Source organism: Thamnophis elegans, chromosome 2 (genome assembly GCF_009769535.1).
Source record: "Thamnophis elegans isolate rThaEle1 chromosome 2, rThaEle1.pri, whole genome shotgun sequence".
NCBI lineage: Eukaryota > Metazoa > Chordata > Lepidosauria > Squamata > Colubridae > Thamnophis > Thamnophis elegans.
The window spans coordinates 58016582-58040545 of NC_045542.1; the positions used below are offsets into that span (position 1 = coordinate 58016582).

The 23964-nt window shown below is 39.5% G+C and overlaps 1 protein-coding gene across 1 annotated transcript in view; it reads right to left on the minus strand.

Moving 5' to 3' along the window:
* SEPTIN9 (septin 9) overlaps positions 1–23964 on the minus strand; it is a 282042-nt gene that overhangs the window by 216207 nt on the left and 41871 nt on the right. The window contains exon 2 of the mRNA XM_032209323.1: positions 9897–9953. Within this exon, the coding sequence (XP_032065214.1) occupies positions 9897–9953 (57 nt within the window). The remainder of the gene's footprint in view (positions 1–9896; positions 9954–23964) is intronic.

The following is a 23964-nucleotide window of genomic DNA, read 5'->3' on the forward strand; positions in this document are numbered from 1 at the left end:
TAGAATATGGAAGGGACTTGGAGGTCTTCTAGTCCAACCCCCTGCTCACGCAGGAGATCCTATACCATTTCAGATAAGTGACTATCTAGTCTCTTCTTAAAAACCTAAAGTGATGGAGCACCTATGTTTTCTGAAGGCAAGCTGTTCCACTGGTTAATTGTCCTCACAACAAGAAAATCACAAATTGCTGGTATATGGTGCCAAAATTCTCCATATGACATTCTCTGAAACCTCAGTTAACTTGTCATAAAAAATGTTGTGTGACAAAAAGTTAAGAGAACGTCAGTCCTTATCCTCACACCAATTTATTTTCATTATCTGTATTTACCTATTTACACCCATGCTAGAGAATGTCAAATGTACTAGATTCAATCTTTAAAAATGTCTGAGGTCACACGATAGCATCATGACATTTTAACTTTTTCACGCAAGATCTTTCAAAATTTCTAAAAAGAATATGAACGATGTCAGGAATCATTAATGGAATCTAGTGATTTGTGATTTTGATTCTTTTTTAATTAGGGGAGGGGACCCTCAGCTTTTCACAGACTGCTGAATGGCAACCAATAGAGGTGGTTGTCGACTTACACCAATTCATTTAGTGACTGTTCAAAATTACGATGGCACTGAAAAAAGTGACTTATAACTGCAGCAGCATCTCCATGGTCATGAAATCAAAATTCATATGCTTGACAATTGACTCATATTTATGATGGTTGCAATGTCCTGGGGTCAAGGGATCGCCTTTTGTGATCTTCTTCTAGGCAAAGTCAGTGGGGAAACCAGATTCACTTAACTGTATTATTAACTTTAAATTCAACTTTACAACTGCAATGAATCATTTAACAACTGTGGCAAGAAATATCGTAAAATGGGGAAAATTCATTTAACAAATGTTTTGCTTAGCAACAGAAATGTTGGGTTCAAATATGGTCATAATCCAAGGACTACCTGAAATTCATGGGTGTTCCTGGAGGAACAGGAGAGTCCTTAGGTTTAAACTCTGTTTCCAGTGCAAGACTGCTGCATACAGTCTCTCTTGTACAGATTAAAGGGAAAAGGGCATTCCTAGATATGGTGTTGATTGCCTATGCAGCAACACGTGCAGCGCACCATTTCAGTATTTGGCTTTGACTTGGCTTTGGGGAAAACAAAACAAAACTGGTCAACCTAGGCAATCTTATGAGAAATTCTTTGAGCAAAGTTTTATTTTTCATACCATAAGTGCTATTTGCACAGAAAGCTCAGTGAAGAAAACATATTTGTCGGTCTTTTCATGCCTTTGTCATCCACATTTGCACCCCGACTTTCCCATATAGGCTGCAACTTTACCTTTTCTTCTTTGAAATGAGTCTTTTACTGCATTTGCCATATGACCTTAGGACTACATAACAAATGCATTGAGATTTCACTCTCTTTATTAGCCTAGCTCTGAGCAGGAGAAGAGGAACAGACAATTGGTTAACGTTTCCTTCCTTATCATGCTGAGCTGGGGAAATGGTTGCCTCCAAGTGTTGCATTGCAAGCCTTTTTTCTAGGCTGCCCTTATTCTCACATATAGCTGGGGCAAAAATGTATATGAAAATATGCATTCTATTGATATGTATCAGAAGGTACATACATCCCCATTCCCCATTTGTCCCAACTGATGGGCTCCAAGTGAAGATCATCAGATGACTCACCTCTACAACAACAACTGTCCCATTTTTGTAAAGAGGTACAATTTAACGTTGCAGAAAATAAGGGATGCATTTCACGGGAGGTGAGAACATTCACAAAACATATCCCTTTTTATAGACTCTGCAGTAAAATTACACTGTTTATTATCTCCCACTAGCATTGTCACCAGCAAAAAGAACTATAGACTTTTGGATTAGGTTTCATAAAAGTTCTGGTCACGAAAACAGACTTTGTCTCATGGAATTTAAAATTTATTGGCGCTGGGAAAGAGACCAAGCAAAATGTATTAATACCATGACTGTCTGGATAAAGTGCTATTGCAGTCACTAGATGTGACGGTTTCTAGCCTTGAGAAAATTACAATGTGTGTTTCAGGTAAAAAAAAAAGAAGGAAAAGCAACTTCTTAAATATATATTGTATATGCTAAGAGTACATTGTGTCGCCCAAGAATAAGGTAGAAAGCAATAGGAAAGCTTAGGCATGTGACCTACAAGCATTGTGTTAGCCCTATACATAGAGACGAAGAGATGCAGTATGTAATTTAAGCAGAAGAATGTAAATAACCATGTCTGTTGTACTGGACAGCCTATCAAGAGTCTAATTCAGAATGTAAAAGCAGAGGGACGGCATTTGCGTCCATCAACGTATTGAGGATCTTAATACCTCAGCATCCCTTACTATTGCCTATGGTAACTTGGGTTGAAATGAAATTACCCCTTCAGCTAAAAAGTGACCAAAGAGGTTTTCTTTTTAATTCGTCAATGATCAAAGCTGGGGTAAGCCCTAAAATAACCCACTGGGGGGAGGGGAATATATCTCTTATGAAATAATGTAACATGTCATATGGTTTTGATATAAACCTGAATGCACTTTGGTCAGTGCAAAATGATAGCCAGAATTTGTGCACTTAGGTTATAATAAGACTTAAGATATTAAATCTTATTAAAATAATAAGAATAAGATATTAGGAATGCCTAATATCTATTCCACAGAAGTTCCCACAGAACTTTGCCTGTGTGCCTGTCTATCTGCCTACAGTATCTCTAAAATGCTAGCTGGAGTTGTATGAGACGAAAAGATAAATGACTAATCACCAGCGTTGGCAATTAGCTAAATGATGAGAGGTTTGGGGATCCCACTATGCAGTAGGTCAATAAAGAAATGAACTCTGTGGCTTGGTGGTTTCTGGAAGGCTGTAGACTCACAGTGCAGCACATGCTTTCTGTTAGATACTTGCTTTAACTTTAGTGGTTTCCACCAAGGTCCTCTGTTCCGGTGGGAACAGAGGTTTAATCCTATTGGTCGAAGGGTCTGACACGTCCCTATAAAAGGGCTGCTGTCAGACACAACCTTTGCTGGATTGTTCTCACTTGTTGTACTTAATAAAGAGCAGTTGTTATCGTTAGCCTGTGTGTGCCTGTCCATTACCCGATCTAACACTTTCCATGCTGACAATTCCAGGTTTAAATCAGAATTAACAAGAAATAGCTTTAAACCAGCTCAAAATCAAGAATACTTAAAAGAAGAAGCTGAAAAGAGAAAGGTGGCAAGGAATCCCATCCCCAAGGTTGCTCAGAGAAAGACCTTTCAGCCTTCTGTACAGTACAGTATACTGTACTATAGTACAGTATACATGATATTGTATACAACAGGATCGGCTGCCCTACTCAAGATTAAATGAGCTATCCTATGTTCACTTGCATTCCTAAAATTGACAAATCCATTGAATACTGTCATATATATCAACATTTCTTAACCTTGTTGGCAACTTTAAGATATGCATACTTGAACTTCCAGATTTCAGCAACCAGCAATTTACCGTAAGTCCATACATCATAAAAGTTGCCAAGGTTGAGAAACACTGATATATGCTACAACATGTAGAGAATTGTGTTTGATGAGTGCCAGAATGAGAAATGATTGCTTGGGATGAAAGTGCTGCTGTAGATTAAGGAACTCAGGGATACATACTGTAATCCAGATTTTTTTAGGCATAGATAAATAAAAGAAAGCAAAACAGAAATAGGAATATCCAAATCAATAATGCAGCCACCAATAAACAAAGAATAACTGATACAAAAAATAACTGAGTTAAATCTGATGAAGAATGGGAAGTCACTAGGAAATCCCAGGGCTGTGTTCAAGATTGGGAAATTGACTAAATATCCCAGATGACAATGGTAAATCCCTTCCTAGAAATCCCTAAGATTTCCCGCATGGACTTGTCCATGAAGTCACAAGACATCAAGCTCTATATTTCAGAAAATATAGAGATTTCAAAGACATGTAAAGCAGCCTAACCTAAATATATAGAACTTCAGGTTGAACGCTCTTTCCCTCAGAGTAATTGTTGGTTGGGATTATGGAAGATGGAAACAGACATACTTGAGATGTGGAGATTAGGAAATGGCCAAACTTTTCTCTCCTTTTGGTTGTTGATAATCTTTCTCAGCATAATATGAGTGTTTTGAGCAATGAGCAAATTTTGTAGCAGGGAAACTGACTGTTCATGAGGTGACTCATCCAGCTAATGAGGCAAAAGGAGCAGACCAGCCACAGGAAATGCAAATGATCTCAGCTAAGAAGGCATTCAAAGCAGATGGGCAGCATCAGCCAACATGCAGCTAATTTGGCCATTGGCAAAGGAAAAAAGCACTGACTGAGCATGGATGAAAAATAAGGAGATCATCCTTGCATGTGTGTCCCATGGTAGTTGAATCAAACGCATAATTTGCATTGTGTCTACATTTGCCTTTCTACTCAGTTCTCCAATACATAAATATTCCACATTTGGAAAAATACTCTGGCTCCACCAATGCTTGCATGGGAAGGTTCAAAGCAAAAGTTGAACCTGAGTTTTGAAGTGGTATGTGTGTTTGTGTGTGTGTGTGTGTGTGTACGTAATTGAGTCTGTGTTCATTCAAAATTGTAATGGTTTGTGTAGGTTGGCCTCCCTTGCTGATGTTTATTTTGGCGTGCATGGGCTGCCAACTGTAATGTATGAATTAGCTTTGCATGTTGATCATCTGCTGCCAGTTATTAAAAATAGTGCATTTTTGTCTATTATTAAGATGGCACAACTGTCTTCCCTGGCAAGAGAACAGTGCAACTCCCATCTGCTACAGACCTACTGTCTCCCATCCTTCATAGCAAAAGGTTTCATCAGATCACAGAATGTCCTGTTTCAGGAGTGGCTGATATCTACTCCCACAGAGAATCCCAAATGAGGCTGGGCTAAGGTCTCCTTCTGTCAATATTCTCCTTTTGTGTCTCTGTTCACAGGGCCACTGGCCTCTTTGCATTGGAGAAGCTTGCAGAAAGGGAACCTTTCTGTTTTACTTTGTTTTAAAATGTATTTATTGGCCACAAAAGATTTCCCAGGGCACTTTACAAAATAATTTAATGTCACCGTCCAAAAATGTAATTTAAAAACAGCAATTAAAAATACAAACCAGAGGGGACCAATGATAGGTTTGCCTTGCCTGGAATATATTTTTCTGGCTACTGAGTCTTTGTTTGAAATTGGATGATTATAAGCATCAAGAGCTTAATTTAAACATACAAATTAGGTAAAGTGTGCTGCTCTCTGTAACATCTGTGATAGGACCTCCTACTCCTAAATCCTGCCAGGTCATGGAAGAAATTCCAGAGCACTAAACTCCTTCATACTCAGCAGCTGACAATGTCCCCACCCCCAAATGTTTCTCTTTAACCCCCCCCCCTTCTGTTCTTCTCTAGTCCTCTCTTTCTTCCATGTTTCCATCAACCCCATGCACATACTGTTCCCATCACTTCATACCACATTTTTCCCCAGTCTGGGTAGCCTCCAGGTAAGTGACTTCACCTCCCAGAATTTTTAATAATAACTATTGTATTCTGAAAATGCTGGGAACTAAAGTCCACATTGGGCAAATATATTTCAGTCTACTCAACTAATTCAAGGCCATGACAATTTGTCCTTTGGGGGTGATATACACATTTGGACCAACACTTGTAACTTGTAAGTGTTAGCCTGGCTTTTCTTCATCCATTATCAACATGTGAAATATTTTGCTAGGCTACAAACCATTTCACAACCATCTGATTCCATTTACTGCATCAAAAGAGTCTCTGTTTCGATTTGGAAGTATGCATCGATGGGATAATATGACTGAAGTTTCACTGAAACCAAGTTCCGTATAGCCCTATTAAATTTCACCTTGAGCTAAACATCAAATGGAATCATACATGTACCAAAGATTTTCAAACTATTTTTAAAAGGAATTTTTGCTTTTGGTTTTGGAAAAATATGAAACAATACTCTGCAAAAGGGAACTGATAGACAACATGTATTGTTTGCTCTTCTTTGCAGGTAATCCTCGGCTTATGAAAACAATTGAGCCCAAAATTGTTGAGACAGTTGTTAAGTAAATTTCCCCCCATTTTAAATTGGTTTTAACCCAATTTCTCCTTGACTTCAAGTTTTCTAAATATACTGATTGCAAAGTGTGGTGGAGCATTTCATGATTTCTGCTCCATCCTGTGATGCCAAGAAATCCACAGTCTTATGGGTACCGTATGTGCAAATGAAGTCTTCATTCAACATCTGGATTCTAAGGTGAACTAAGAAGAAAATGTGACAGGAATAACAGATGCGTCAAAAGGACAAACATCTCCAACTGAAGTTTGCCTGCTGTCAGCAAAAGTACATGATTTACTGTTAATAGCTCTGTGGTTTTATTAGAACACAAGTTATGTACTCTACATCCAGGAAGCCTCAAAACAAGCCATGCTCGGTCAGTGGCCAGATGCTGACGGTGCAGAAATGGGGACGGCAGCCTGCTGACACACTCTAAGCAAATGGCTACATTGTAGTTGGTTCCAACATAAAGCCTTTCTTTTAATGGTTTCATATTGCAGCAAGGGAGGAAAGTAAATTAACATTTATTTTCTAAAATAAAATCCCTTCCAGCAAGACCTGAATGCTGTTTTTTAAAAATCATCAAAAAAATGAGGACTCATCTTTCAAAATTGAAATGTTTTTCAATTCATTGTGGAGCCTATGACCCTATTTAAGAAGTGCTCACAGAGATGTACAGAGATGTCTAAGGGAAAACAGATTTGTGGCATTATCTGTGAAACAGTTTTGTCTACTTCTTTTTCCATTCAAGCAGAGTTATATGAGAGAAAGAGGTATGCTAACAATTTGAATAGACTTAAAAAAATTTTAGTTGTTAGGTGTGGGAAACGCACATTGCATTTTTCACAACCCTCTTTTCCCCTAAAGGGAAAACCTCACTAAACTACCTAGTTGTTTGTTTGTTTATAAAATTTATTGGCCGTCCATTTTACTTCAGGGTAACTCTGGATGGCTTACAATCATAAAAGTTAAAAATTGTATAAACTAAAAACATAAATAAGTTAATACACAAGAAGACACTGTTGATTGTGTTGTTTTATATTTATAGTAACAAGAATCTTTCTCATTTGCGTTAATTAAAAAAAAGTTACAGAAGGATGATGTTAAAATTGCTTCTCAATGTCTTATTTTTGTAAAAGTTATTTAAAAAAATGCTCAACTAGTGGCAATGGTGTGTCCATAACTTCCACTAAAAACAAAGCATAGGATTCTCTATAATCGTAGTCAGAATTACAGCTGATCTTGAAAAGGATGATATGATACAGGTCTTTATGCTGTTCTCTTTTGAACCTTTTCTCAAATAAGAAACCGGGCATCTGTGTTGCCATCAGTCCAGCTGAAGAATAGCATTCTATCAAATAAGTATGGTCCTTTGGAATGTGCAAATGCAAAAGGGCCTTTGGAAAGGACACATGTATTCAAAAGGGGTGGCAATCTGTCCCTGGCACAAGTCGTTCTTTGTTTCCTTCTATGATGCCATATTACAGAAGCAGCAGCCTGGCAATCAACTTCTTAAGCAGGCCTATGCTGAGCCCTTTGTGCCTCAGCACTATGCTGACAAAGTCAGCCATATTTGGAATGTTACTTTCAGAGCTCAAAGAGCCACCTGCAGTTTCAATCCATCCAAGAGACGTAGGCAGTGAGTATACATGGGGCATATTACTGAGTGACGTGATGTGCCATCTGTGCCAGGCAACCTCTTTCACAAAGGCATGGCATGCTTCAGAATACACTGAGCAAACAAAGTAAACAAATGAGAATTGTAGCGGACTATTTATTGAACCAGCCCATCAAACGATGAGTCAATAGGTCTAGTGGGTACAGCTCCACACACAAATTCTCTTAGGTTTGTGCAAACTGTCTTCAGTTTCTCTTCCTTGAAGACAGAATGGTTACATCTTTTATGGAAAAAATGATTTTCAGGGGAAACTATTATTATAGGTGTTCTTTCATCAGCATTTCATTTTCCTATGACAGGAGTGTCAAACTGGATTTCTTCAAGGGCCGGATCAGCATTATAAATCTCATCAGGCCAGCCGGGGTGCGGGGGAGACGGGACGGACACCTTCTGCAGCATCCTGTCAGCCAAAATGGGGCAAGGGGGGGGAGGTGCACATGGCTCATTTTGGCTGCCAGAGACACCGCAGTTCGGTCCTTTCGAATTTCCAAGCCAGGCCAGATTTAATCACCCTGCAGGCAGAATCCAGCCCACGGGCTTTGAGTTCAACATCCCTGTCCTATGAGGATGCCAAAGCTTGAGAGAGGAGGAATACCATGGCCCACAGAAGTACAACTCTTAGCATCTCTCTATGACCAGGTTCAATGAATTGCTGGGGCTTAGAATTACGCAAAATCAAGTGGTTTTGATCTAGGCAGAGTACATGATTCTTCCTATTCTGGAGCCATGGTGGCACCGTGGATTGAATGCAGTATTGCAGGCTGACTCTGCTCACTGCCAGAAGTTTGATTCTGACAAGCTCAAAGTTGACTCAGCCTTTTATCCTTCTGAGGTCGGTAAAATGAGGGCCCAGATTGTGGGGGCAATATGCTGGCATTGTAAACTATGCAGTGGTATATAAATCTAAGTTCTATGCTAGTGCTATTCTTGTATCCTCAAGGCATTCCCATGAATTAGCTTAGCCATGATAAAGTCAAGTTAATTGAAGAATTTCATAACTGAAAAAAGGAGCCCCCCGCCCCCCCTGCTGTAGTCCGGCAATCTAAGCTTCTGTCTCAGGTATATTTAATTCATCTGAAGCAAAATTAATTCATCTGAAGAAAAACCTGGAAGGTACAGCTTCTTAAACATTAACAAAAGAGATAACTATTTAAACTTATAACAGGTAGTCCTCGACTTATGACAGTTCGTTTAGTAACTGTTCAAAGTTGCTACAGCAATAAAAAAGTGACTTATGACCGTTTTTCACAGTTATGACCTTTGAAGCATCCCCACGATCATGTGATCAAAGTTCAGATGCTTGGCAACTGCTTCATACTTATGGCTGTTGCTGTGTCCCAATGTCATGGGATCACATTTTGAAATCTTCTGAGAAGCAAAATCGATGAGGAAGCCATATTCACTTAACAACCGGGTTACTAATTTATCAACTGCAGTGATTCATTTAACAATTGTGGCAAGAGAGGAGCAAAAATCACTTAGCAAATGTCTCACTTAGCAACAGAAATTTTGGTCTCAGTTGTGGTCGTAAGTCGAAGACAACCTGTAATATAATATTCTTGCTGTGATGAAATCTGGAAGTCTTTAAACATTCTTTTCTTTTTCTTTACTATAATTTCTTTTTTGAGGGATCCTTGGTGCTCTCTGAGCTTGCTTGTTTTGTCACAGACATTTTATTATCCAAATTAGATTAGTGCTAGCATTTATTTTTTCTGCACTTTTTATTCTTTTTCCATGATCTACCATCAGGTTTAGTCAAATTAGTTTTTTAATATTGCAATTTAAAATTCTTAATAAAAATATTTTTTCAGAAAATAAACATAACAAAGCAATTAGGAGACCAACTTTTTGTCAAAAGGATTATTCTGTACAAGAATTCCTGTTGCAATAAATATAATGCAGACTAGAGTAAGTAAGGCTTATTGTTTTGGCTATAACTTCTAAAAACAACCCAATACTCTTCTGATGTGGAATATAGGCTGCCTTTTCTTTCCATTATCTGTTATCTCCACGGAAGCTATTTCACTGCATTACTTTGCACTTCTAAAGATTACTGAGAAGGATCCTTAAGGGTTGTCTCTATGCAACAATCATCAGGGAGTCTATTTCTTTAGTCTAACCCTATCCAGGCAACTTACTTGGACTTGTTGGATCTCCAAATCTCCGGAGTCTCCCACTGGAGGTCCTTGAAGTTCCTGGGACAAAGAAGAAAATGCATGTGGGTGATTAAACAGATATTAGATTCAGGGCATCCTCTGGTTGTTTTGGCTAAAGCTAAACAATAAATATGCTTGGAATGTCTAAACACGCAGTTATAAATCAACTGAATGTATTCAGCACAACATAGATTATGGCTGCAATTTCATCAACAAAATCATAAATGGCAAAGATGACTAAAAATATACATGCTGAAGCATAGATTTGTTTTTTCTCCTCCAGCACAGACCAAGAGGTATTCAGATGTCTCACATCTCCATTAGAAAAATAGTAATTTAGGAAGGAATCATCAAAATACTGTTTCTCAAAACTCTTGAAAGAAATTATACGAAGGTACTCCAGTCACTGACTTTATTTTTCACAGAAGGCCTCTAATTTCTACAACACGACACACACTTTTAGAATGAATATCCCAAATGCTTACATATGTACTGGATAGCAAGATGGGCATTTGAAGCTATCATTAAGCAAAGTATTTTTGGGGTACTGATTGTTGTTCAAACACTTATTTATGTAGAAGAAGCATAACAGAATAACGGAAGAGACCTTGGAGGTCTTCTATGCCAACCCCCTGCACAAACAGGAAACCCTGTACCATTCGGGACAAATAACCGTCCAATCTCTTCTTTAAAACTTCCAGAGATAGAGTACTCACAACTTTTGGAGGCAAGCCATTCCACTGGTTAATTATTCTCACTGTCAGGAAATTTCTTTTGAGCTCTAGGTTGATTCTGTCCTTGATTAGTTTTTATCTGTTGCTTCTTCTGCTTTCTGGTGCTTTGGAAAATAGATTGACCCTGTTTTCTTTGGGGCAGTCCCAGAGGTGGCATTCTACCAGTTTGTACTGGTTCACCCGAATCATGGGTGGCTCCATCTACCCGCCCCAGCTCTACGACATCCCATTTAGGCCCTTCCCCCCCCCCCAAGTGCATGCGCGGAAGGCTGTGCACATGCACTCACATTTGTGAACCAGTGGGGAAGATAAGTGAATACCATCCTGGGCAGCCCCTGAGATATTGGAACACTGCTATCATGTTACCCCTTGTCCATCTTTTCACTAACTAGACATACCCAGTTCCTGCAACCATTCCTCATATGCTTTAGCCTCCAACCAGGGGAAGGGATCAAAAGAGGAGCCAGGCTAGAAGCATTACCTTTTATAAGCATATCAGAGTATGTACACTTAAGTATAATTTGGATAAAGTTGCAGCATTTATTTTCTCCAGGGGGCAGAAAGTTCACCCAGTCTCTAAAGTACTGAAATATACTATTAGTTCTATTAGTGACACTCCACAACAAATTTAATGCTTTGTACAGCAAGGGAGAAGATAGCTTGAGAGAAATATATGACAATTATCTCACTTTTTTTTTAACACTGAACTGGAAGCATCGGAAAATTAAAATATGACCATCCTGGAACATTCCACAACATAACTCTTTGCAAAATTACAGCGTTGAGGAAGGCTAGTTGATTTGTGGCTAAACATTACTCCTTGTGACTTTATGACATATGACTTGGCAAGCTCCAGCCCATTTTCCACAAGTCAACAATCCTGATAATTGACTTCCTTTTAACAGATACTTTTATTTGGGGTCAAGTATTTAATATGTAAATCAAAACACTCTTAAAGAAGTCTCCTACCAAAAGTCTGAAAACATTTTTTTTCTGCCCTATTCTTAAACTCTTGCGCTAATTTCTTTATTATATTATGAGTGAGACAACCACAAGTCATTCTTACTTCTACTAGTGCAGTATTTTCCCCTTCATTCCCACACTATCCAAGGACAGCTTCCAGGTGCATTGAATCTGCAAGAGTTTGTTCCCCATTAATCTTGCAAGGAAGTCAAGTGACTCTCAGAGGCTGGGGAGTGAGGCTATACAAGCAGGAGAAATACCAGCAGCTTTGCTCTATAATTCATTGCTGGTTCAAGGATGAGTGAAAAGCATTTCAACAGTCAGAAAAGGACCACAAAGTGTTATTCAATCATTCTAGTCCATTGGGGGTAATTTTTTTATTCCTTGCTTCAATTCTAGCAAGAAATTAAACACTGGACAGCAGCAGAGAACTGGTGCTATAAAAATGGGTGATGATGATGACGTGGTGGCGCAGTGGTTAGAATGCAGTATTGCAAGCTACTTCTGCTGACTACAATTTGGCAGTTCAAATCTCACCAAGCTAAAGGTTGACTCAGCCTTCCCTCCTTCCAAGGTGGGTAAAATGAGGACCCGGATTGCTGGGGGCAAGAGGCTGACTCTGCAAAACTGCTTAGTAAGGGCGGTAAAGCAGTGTAAAGAGGTACATAAGTCTAAGAAAATTATCCATTCAGTTATGTCTGACTCTTGACAATTCTATGGGCCAGGTCACTCTACATCTTCCCATCATGCATTACTTCTTTGCGTTGTTCTATGTTCTGACTGGTATCCAGCTACTGTGTTCTTTGGTGGCCTGGTTTCCTTTTGCAGCTAAGTTTTCCAAACACAATTGCTTTCTCCATTGAATTTCTCCACATGACATGGCCAAATCTTGCTGAACCCAGCCCTTTGCTGGACAAAAGAAAGAACTGTTATACACTCATGCCCCTGACTCTCCTTTCTGGCAATTGGGTTTTGCAGCAAGTGAAGCAGTAGAAAAAGGTTGCATAATTCATGGCCTAGATATAAGACACATTAAGCAAACCTGGGTTTGTCAGTGATGGTGCAACAAACTAATGAAGAAGAGTTAAGACAGTTAAAGCGGATGGAGAATTGGCTATTATACAGTTACTAAAATAAATCTCCCCTCCTGGAAAAGAAATTGTAACTGCTGATCTAAGAATGGCCCCTTCTGAAAGATTATTCTGGAATGTTTGTAATTATATCCACTTGCTTCCACCCCATGAAAACAGAATCTGTAGTTGGACTCTTCTATTTCCTATTGGGGCAAAAAGCAGCTCCCCCCCTCTCTCCCTCCCTCCCTCCCTCTGTCCTTCCTTCGCCCTCCCACTCATTTTCTATCTTCTACCTTCTATCTTCTACCTATCTTCTACCTTCTACCTTCTATCTATCTTCTATCCTCTTCTATCTTATTATTTTATGCAGATTGAGCCCAAAATTTTATCACTATTTTACACATTCACTCAGTATGATAAAATGTGTCTTCCTTTTATTACATTTCCAGCATAAATTTGAAGGAACTTTATACATTCTAGCCAATTTTTCCAGTGACATATGCCAATAATACATCATTTTATAAGAATTCTTTTTAAACTACAACATAGTGCAAATTTTAATTATTTCAACCATACTTTCAGGTTAATTTGGAGAATGTTCTATTACCATAGAACACCATTAGAAACAATTTGTCAACTTGACAAATACCATCTCCTCACTTTGAAAAATCCTTTTCTGACAATCTTTTTCTGCAAGCTTAGTTGCTGCTCTGAACATATGTCCAGTTCACTTATTTTGTGAAGTTTTGTACTTTACATATAATTTTAGGAAACATATATATCATGTTTTTAAAGGTTTGAAACACCAACACAGCATTTTATAAAGCCACACAACAGTGCGACAATCCATCATTAATAAAGATAGGGTTTAGATTGCCACATGATGTTCTGACTCCATCCAATGTTATAAATTAATAGTGAGTGGAAATATCCACTGTAAGCAGAATTCTTGTGGGCAAGCCTCTGAACTTCAACCTAATTCCAGACAGCATTTCACATGTCTCTGCCTCTCTGTCTTGCCTCAGCCTCTCTTTCTTTCTCAATCTCTCATTTTCACTTTCACTATCTATAGCTTCATTTAAACAATAACAATAATGATAACTAAACACAGTACTTAAAAATTCCATTATAAAGAATTGAAAAATATTGAAAACAACCAACAAAATTAACAAAAAGGCAGAAGAAAAAAATAACTCCTCTGACCCATGCCATAAATGATGCAAAATAATAATCATTTGTCTACCAAAAATAATATATTTAAATAAAGTATTTGAATCCATATTTGAAAACAAATTAAACCAAGACTATACAATTTCTTTTTTCTTTTTGTCAGTTTCCCATTGCTGCACTTAAACCAAAGGTATAAATCATGGTTTCTGGTTTTTACTCCTACCATTCTATTATTATGTTGTCATTTCAAACATTCAAAAACAGAAGCTGCTCACAAATTCCAAGAAAAGAGAATATATATTATTACAATATATGTATATAACAGGAGGAAAGAAACTAGGATTAATGGGAATGCAGGATTACAGTAATGGCCAAAATTGTGGAGACCTTTAGGGAAAAGTGTATTTTCTAAAACTAGCTAATAACACCACTTTTTTTTAGTAGTACCATAAACTAATATACCAGTGGAAAGATAATTTAATCAAGAATGTAATGCAATAACGTTTATGAAGGAATTGCTATTAGAATAGCAGTTATAAAGAAGAAAAGTAAAAAAGATATACAAAAATGATCACCATAGAAAAAATGAGATATGCAAAAATTATCACCATGTCAGTTAATACTTAGTTGGGTAACCTTTAGCATAAATTACGACCTTACAACATCTTCCAGTGCAGTGAACCAAGTCTTTTAGTTCTGCAGCTGTTATGTGAAACCAAAATTGAATGATTGCTCCTACTAACTGAGTTTTATTGTTGGCTCACTTCTGACTAACAAATTTATTTAGCTGGCTCCAAAGATTTTCAATTGGGTTAAGGTCAGGATTATTCCCAGGCCATTCCAGCAGTGGAATATGATTATCTTGAAATTACCCCCCCCCCCCCCAAATGTGGTGTTATTAGCCATCAAATCTCAAAAATATACTTTTCCCAAAAGGTTTCCACAATTTTGGCCGTTACTGTAGAGCTTCCCTCAATAACTACTGGTGCTTTGTTCTATTAACAAACTCACTGATCTGAAGTAAAAAATATCAAGACTGCCTTCCTGGCTATGGTGGTTTCCATAATTGGATTGTAAACCCATTGTTTCCATTTGACAGTTAAGGGTGGACTGGAGAGAATAGGAACCACACAGTCCAATGCGACTCTATAACGTCTTGAGGCCGTTAAGAACTGGATGAGAGCTAACAAACTGGTACTCAACCCGGACAAGACCGAGTGGCTGTTGTGTTTCCCTCCCAATAATTTGGCCAGTGTTCCACCACTCAGGCTGGGGGGTCAAATTCTATACCCCTCAGATAGGGTTCGCAACTTGGGAGTCCTCCTGGACCCACAGCTGACTTTTGACCATCATCTGTCGGCTGTGACCAGGGGGGCATTTGCCCAGGTTCGCCTGGTGCGCCAGTTGCGACCCTACCTGAATCGGGAGGCCCTCACAACAGTCACTCGAGCCCTTGTGATCTCTAGGCTGGAATACTGCAATGTGCTCTACATGGGGCTGCCCTTGAAGAGCATCCGGCGACTTCAGCTAGTCCAGAATGCGGCCGTGCGAGTGATAGTGGGCGCACCTCGGTTCGCCCACATAACACCTATCCTCCGTGAGCTGCGCTGGCTACCTGTTGATCTCCGGGTACGCTTCAAGGTGCTACTCACCACCCATAAAGCCCTCCATGGTAGTGGGTCTGATTACTTGAGAGACCGCCTTCTGCCGATTACCTCCCTTTGACCCATCAGATCGCACAGATTGGGCCTCCTCCGAGTTCCATCCGCCAGTCAGTGCCGACTGGCGACTACGCGGAGGAGAGCCTTCTCAGTAGCAGCTCCGACCCTTTGGAACGATCTCCCCGTAGAGATTCGTACCCTCACCACCGTCCAGACCTTCCGCGCAGCCCTTAAGATCTGGCTATCCCGTCAGGCCTGGGGATAAGATTTTCACTCGCCCCACCCGAATGCTGAATGAATGTTGTGTTTTATTGTTTTATTTTATTCACATATTATTTCATGTTTTGTCTTGCACTCCTTCCCCACGAATTGTAAGCCACCCTGAGTCCCCTCAGGGAAAAGGGCGGCCTATAAATGACAATAAAATCTAAATCTAAATCTAAACGTGAGGGCACTGGATTAGAAAAAATTCAGGTGAGGAAAAAAGGGAGAATGGATAAAATGCTGCACCTGCCAACATTCCCTATTCAAGCCAGTCACGAGGAATTTGTGGCCTGCTCTCCAACTTTCCCCTAAGACTAATAATGCAATAAGAGCAGAACCACATGGAAAGCAGCATCTTTCAACAGTGGTATATTAAAAATATTCCTGCTGGGCAAAATTATACAGTACATTGTGCCTGTTTTTTTTTTAAAGCACACACTTAAGCCAACTGCTTTCATTTTGAAGGAATAGCAATGACATGAAGCTCTAATCTAAAATGTACTCCCGATACAAACTGAGTTTCTATATCAACTTCTTACTAAAATAATCTTACTATTTGCCTCTTGATATACTTTTGTCACAAGAATTGCCATAAAAGGTACTTAATATTTAGCTATTTCTCCTAATGCTGCAAATAATCTGACTTATTTGTTAAATTTGTAACTCAGACCATTCTGTAGCACTCCCTTGCCAATTTTTCTCCACTGCAACTATATGAAGTCAATTAAACTGACAGTGAATGATTGGTCCAAAGTCACCAGTGACTTTTTATAGCTCATAATGGAATTGGACTTTGCTGTCCTCACTCCTACACCAATATTTTAGCCGTTACATTACCCTGAAGTGCTGCAGCTTTTTCCAAATCTTTTTCAGTCCACCCTTCCTTAACTTGATTTAAAATCATCCCAAGTCCTAGTGGACGCATCCATGTGGTTTGGTGGGTCCCTGAGGTGGTTGTTTTCTCTCTGAGCTTGGTTGTTTTCTTGGAGACAACCAAACTTGGCAACACATCAGTACTAGGAGGGAGAGGGACTTAATCTATATGCTAGTACAGTGATGGCGAACCTTTTTGGCACTGAGTGCCCAAACCGGAAGGTGTGCATGCCTGTTTTTTGGGCATTTTTCAGGCCATTTTCAGACAGTTTTGGGGGTTATTTTCAGGCCATTTTGGGCCATTTTCAAGCCATTTTTCTGGGCTTTTTTTTTGGCCCCCAAAAAGGCCAAAAACAGCCAAAAAAACCAGCCTGAAAATGGCCCCCAAAAGAGCCTCTTTTTTTGGTCCTTTTTGACTGTTTTTTAAGGCCATTTTCAGGCTGTTTTCTGGTGCTCTGGCACCTGCAAAGACCAGCTGGCAACAGCGTGTATGCCCACAGAGAGGGTTGTTAGGCTGTTTACTGTTAGCTTGTTTGAATTAGTAGATCCTTGATTGGGGCATTTACTACTTGCATGAGATTTGTTTGTCAACAATACAGAAGTATTTGTATTTGTATTTATTTGTCTTGTATGCTGCCCACTCCCGAAGGACTCCGGGCGGCTCACAATAGACAAGGGAAGGGGGAAGACTAGACAAAGACAACACTTTAAAAACAAAACCGCAACATTCACAATTTCCGTGGGACTAGATGTTTCACAGCCCCCCCCCCCCCGGCCTGCTGGAGCAGCCAGGACTTGGTGGCTTTGCGGAAAGCCGGGAGGGTCGTAAGGGTCTGGATCTCGACAGGGAGATCATTCCAGAGGGCTGGAGCTGCAACAGAAAAGGTTCTCCCCCGGGGGGTCGCCAGCCGACATTGGCTGGTGGATGAAATCCGGAGGAGACCTAACCTGTGAGATCTGATCGGTCTATGGGAGGTAATCGGCAGGAGGCGGTCTCTCAGGTACCCAGGTCCGATGCCATGTAGGGCTTTATAGGTAGTGACCAGCACCTTGAAGCGGATTCGGAGACTAATGGGTAGCCAGAAGTGTCTCTCTGTTGCTTTTTCCAGAATTGTTTTCAGCTTCCAAGTCTATTTATGAGATTTCTTCATGGATTTCCATTCACACCCTACCCAAATCCAATCTCACTTAGCTTTTAGATATTGGCAAAAGTTGGATATGTATTGGCAACTACTGTGATATCTTGTTCTAAAAATTCCAGAATTAAGGACAGGAGCTCTTAGAGCTCATTACCTGTATTCACAAAGTGAAAAGCGGATCTTCTTCAAAGTCTTTTTCACTGGGTTGTTGACTCATTCAAGAAGCTATACTTGTCCTCTCTACCCCATCAATCAATAAATAAACAAATGTGGACAAACAATTGTTGTCCTCTTTGCTTTCTCTTTATCTGATCAATTGAAGAGGCTTGTATTGTCTCAGTGTGCTGATTTGTTGTTTCATCCTTTTTATTATTCCTCTGCTTTGTAAAGTACCCATTTTCCCCCTCTTTGTTATATTCTTTTTTAAAAATAACTTTCATTCTGTTTGGACCTGAGAGTCAAGATCTTTTTTGTAGACATTTAATTAAAGATTGTAATTAGAAATAGCTGAGATACACTAACATAGAATAAAAAGAAACAAGCTACAAAAAGAAGGAAAACAGGAAAAATAGAAAAGAAAATAAGAATATAGTAAAGAAAAAAGAATATCAAAAGTGACTTCCCACTTTAATCACAAATATAAACAATTTTAGCAATTTAGAGCTTTCTCTTCAACTACAACAAATAATCTCTTCTTTCCATATTCCAGCTCATATTTACAATTAAATTTACAACACGTTATCATTTCAGTCCTAGTGTCAGCCCATTATCAACATATCTATTTTAACCTTGATCAAATAAACCACATTTATATTCTTTTTACTTCTAACAATCTTAATACTTAATAACAACTGAGCCGAGGTGGCACAGTGGTTAGAGTGCAGTGCTGCAGTCTATTTCTGAAGTCAGTTAAATGAAAACCCAGATTGTTGGGGGCAATATGCTGACTGTGTAAACCACTAGAGAGTGCTGTAAAGCAGTGTGAAGTAGTGTATGAGTTTAAGTGCTATTGCTATTAGTCCATGGAAGTAATGTAGAACTTGAGGTTTTTTTTTTCAATTTTTTCCTTTTTTGTCCCTTCTCACAAGACTCTTTGAAACTTCAATAAGCCTCTCTTTAAATCCAATTTAAGAAAATTATCCAATCACCCTCTTGCTTTATTTATACATCTCTTTTAATGGTTTTTTTTAAATGTCCAATATAACATCTTTTTTTCCATGTCATTCTTGTAGCCTCTCCTTTTCCAGCCACTTTCAGCTCAATCCCAATCTTGCTAGGTAGAACCTGTTATCTTTCCATAATATGTTTTAGATACTTGTAGATATTTGATACTATTAAAAGTTACTTCTGATCCAATATTCAAAAATGTCCTTCAGTTTGTCCAGTATTCAAATATTTTGCTTCATTTTCTAATTGTAAGATGAGTTTTATGTGTACTTTTCCTGGAATTATTATCTTTAGTTCCATCTAGTGTTCAATTATTAAAATATTAACTTATTGTATTTTTTTTAAAAAACAACACTTTTCCCCACAGAATGGATTCTTTATCATTAATTACAAAATCTTACTCCAAAGAGACCCTTAGTCCCTTTGTAACTTTCTAAAATCAAAGTTTAATCACCCTTTTATTGCATATTCCAAAGTAGTTTTTTAAGACCTTAAATTTGCATTTAAAAATTATTTCACTAAGGGTTGAAGGAAATTCATCTGCTGCTGTAAAACATGTTGATCCAAAAGTTCCTGGTGGCTGAAAAGCAGCTAACAAGCAATTCCCAAATGAGATTAGAAGCATGCAAACATATACTTCTAGAGTCCTTTCAAAGGCACCAACTATGGTTTGAGCACGATGGCTTTCCCTTTTCTTCCAGTGTTCTGAACCCACTGGAGACCACTGCGGGATATCTCAAGCCCTCTCTTTCTCTGGAGAGAGATTATTATATTATTATTACTATTATTAAGAGCCACAGTCGTGTAGTAGTTAGAATGCAGTACTGCAGGCTACTTCTGCTGATTGTTGGCTGCCTGCAATTTGGCAGTTTGGATCTCACCAGGCTCAATGCTGACTTAGCTTACTATCCTTCCGAGGTCAGTAAAATGAGGACCCAGATTGTTGGGAGCAATAGGCTGACCCTGTAAACCACTTGGACAGGACTGTAAAAGCACTGTGAAGTGATATATAGGTCTAGATGCTATTGCTATTATTGAAAAGTTGGTTTACATGCTGGCTCTTCGTTCCACTGTGGTCATCAGCTTTGTTTTTCTGAGTCATCTTCTGTCCACCCAGGACAGAAGATGACTCTAACACTACTGCTGGTTTGATTGTGTGCACACTTTGTGCATGCACGCTTGATGTGTGTGCATGTGCAGTGCATTTAAAATTGTTCTGCACATGCACAGAACTGAAAAACAATTTCCTTCTGGACATAATCTGGACCTGTGATTGAAGTTTGAATTTGAACCACCCTTATACAATTTTTCTTCTAATCTGCCCTAATTGGATACACGGTGGCTCATCTGGTTAGGGTTAACAAGCTGCAAGCCCTTGTTCGAGACCCAAGTGCTGCTGTGAGATGGAATAAGCTCCCATCTTTTTCTCCAGTTCCTACTGGGAACATGAAAGGAGCCCACAATTGGACATCCCCCGGGCAACAGTGATGTCACCAGTCAATCCTTTCAACCTGGAAGTGCCTCAGTGCTTCTGACTCAAGTGTGATGCAATCTGCCTAATCCTCAATTCAGCTATTGGGGTTTCCTTGAAATAGAGCTGGTAGCTACAAACTGAATTATATTTCAGTCCTAGGCCACCTCTTTGCAGGGTCAGTGGGGAAGGAGTTGAGGTCACCTCCCAGGCTGCTTCAAAGTTTTGCTAATCTGACCTTGCAAGAGAGTTGGATTGAGCATGGAGGATTTCTTCACAAAGGTGTTAGAAATCTGATGTAGATTTGTTTTAAAACAGAGTAACTGAGGATAAATGAGAAAGCAAGGGGTGAATGCAAAGTTTGTTGCTTATTGCTGCTTGCTATCACATAAAAAGGCACTTCCCTTTTATTAGCATTGAAATTAAACCAACAAAAGGAATTGGCAAAGCCACGGATGCTTTCCAACATTAATCAGAAACACTCATTGAAAAAAATTATGGTTTCTCAGCCTCTGTGGAAGGGAGGCCCTTGTCAAACATAAGCCAAGCACAGCTGCACTGAAAACATAAGCCATGTGTTGGGATGTTTTGTATTTCTTTTTGCCTGGCAGCAGTGAGAGGCAGGCGGCTCGCTCCACAGGAGGGCAAAGTGCCCTGGCAGCTTACTCTTCAGATTGGCAACAGCCCCCTGTGTGGCTTGAGGCCCCCATTTGCAGCCCATTGACTTACTTGCCGGTAAGATTGCCAGAGCCAAACCCTCTTCCTGGAGGACATCAGCCAGAGCTCCGATTGACTTTTGTGGCATATGTGTCTGGCTCTGAATGTCCTCTTTCCTGCTGCTGCCATAGATTGATTTCAAAGTCACATTTCCTTTCTCCCTTGAGTCCTGAAAACAAGAAGTTCCTCACAGAATCTGGAGTGCCTCTGTTCTTCATTTCCAACCCAAGTTTCATCCCGTCCATGACACGATGATTGAGTTTATTTATTCTGCTAAACCACAGTTTGTTTCACTATCGCTTATTAAATGAAACACAACAGGCTGGGCTTATAAAAGATGCTAGGCCATAAACCATGATTCATAAACCACAGTCACTGGATTTACACAATACACTAATATGTCTTGCCTTAATTCAAGAGGTAAAATAACTGGGAGTGCTTCAGTGATGAGATAGATACATTCATTTACATTTACATTTACATTTTATTGAGATTTATAGGCCGCCCTTCTCCCTGAGGGGACTCAGGGCGGCTTACAATCACAAGGGGAGGGGGTGCAATACCAAGAGACAAACAATAGTGAACAAAATAAAATGGTAAACCACAACATGCATTCAACAGTCAGCACTCGGGCGGGTAAATTGGAAACCTATCCCCAGGCCTGCTGGGAGAGCCAGGTCTTGAGGGCTGTGCGGAAGGTCTGGATGGTGGTGAGGGTATGAATCTCAACGGGGAGCTCGTTCCACAGGGTCGGAGCTGCAACAGAAAAGGCTCTCCTCCGCGTAGTCGCCAGTCGGCACTGACTGGCGGATGGAATTCGGAGGAGGCCCAGCCTGTGCGATCTAATCGGTCGGAGGGAGGTGATCGGCAGAAGGCGGTCTCTCAAATATCCAGATCCACTACCATGGAGTGCTTTAAAGGTGGTCATCAATACCCTGAAGCGCACCCGGAGATCGACAGGTAGCCAGTTTCCCCCTCCTGTTAGCAAACCCTGGGAATTTTGGTGATGTATCTGTTCCTGATCAGAAGCAAAGTAAAGAAAGGAAAGCCCCATGTTATGAACACAAGAGAAATTTGCACTCTGTTAACATAAAGTCCTAAGAATGTACACACATATGTAAATAGAAGGAAATGCCATTTTTGTGTGTATATATAACTGATGGCAGAATTATATCTGCTATGTGGATATGTATGTTTTCTTAATGTCTTCTGTGTATAATTTAGTAATAGAAATTGCACCAGGCCTGCAGGCAAAGCCTTTCTTCCTTAATCCTTTCTTTGTAAGAGTAGCTAATCTTTTCCCAACAGTTATTCATCCACAAGCTCTGTCACCATACATAGGAGCTGAAAAACAATTTGGAGTCCTAAAGATTTCTAGGGTTTACTGCTAGGGCAATTCTAATCCAAGACAATGATGTTCAGAAATGTCACTCACAGGTAAATGAGGATGGGATTGCAATTTAGCCAGCATATAAATATCTCAGGAATTGCTTACTTTAATATTGATGGTTTGAAGGCTAAAATACATGGCTTGTTATTCTTACCAGGTACAGCCATGGTAACAGAAAAGGAGGAAAGGCAGTTTTTATGGTTTCATGCACCAGTTTACACGGAGAGTGATTGACAAAACAAATGGAAACTGGGCAGACAAGCTGACAAGGAGAGGTAAATATGGATTATTGATTTTCAAGTTACTTGAAGACCTTGTTCATATCATCCAATAAGGGCTTATCTTTTCTCTCTCCTATGTAATCTTTTGCCAGTCTATTGTCAGGGCTTTGTCTATCTTCGCTGAGAGACCAATGATCACAGTTACCCTGTGGTAAGATAGGCAACCAATAACACTTATAAATACATTCATTCATTCATTCATTCATTCATTCATTCATTCATTCATTCATTCATTCATTTATTTATTTATTTATTTATTTATTTATCCATCCATCCATCCATCCATCCATCCATCCATCCATCCATCCATCCATCCACAAGGTGATGTTGTTCATATTATTGGATCATAGAATTATAGGGCTGGAAGAGACTTGTTCAACCCCTGCCTAAAGCAGGAATTCTTATACTATCCTGGACAAATGAATGCCCAATCTTTTCTTGAATACCTTCAGCAATGTAGCATCCACAACTCTAGAAGGTGAGCTGTTCTGTTGGTTAATTGTTCTCAATATCAAGAAATTCATTCCAGGAAGAATAGCAATAGCACTTAGACTTGTGTACCACTTCACAGTGCTTTACTTTAAGTGGTTTACAGAGTCAGCATTTTGCCCCCAACAATCTTGATCCTCATTTTACCCATCTTGGAAGCATTGAAGGCTGAGTCAATCTTCAAGGCTGAGACTCCAACTTCTGAACTGCTGGCAGTCGGCAATAAGTTGAATTAGCTGCAATACTGCATTCTAACCACTGCACCAGAACAGGTCTGAATTATTGTAAGGTATTCTAATAAAAATGGGGCAGAGAATAGCCAGGTTGTATTATGTGTAAATGAACACACACACACACACACACACACACACACACAAACACATTGTAAATAAAGGGAAACCATGAAATTGGATCAAAAGAAAGTGAGGAGACATCACTCCCAATCAGGTAGAACTCAACAGAGTTCACATTCATTTTTAATATGGTAACTATTAGTCTGGTCCCATGCCTTGTAAGGCTTTATAAGTGGTAACCAGACCTTGAATTACATGCAGAAGCCTGATGGGAGCCAGAAAAGCTCATGAACAGGAGTGTTATAGGAACATATCATAGTTTGTCCAAAATTGCACACACTGCTGCATTCTGGACCAGGTGCAGC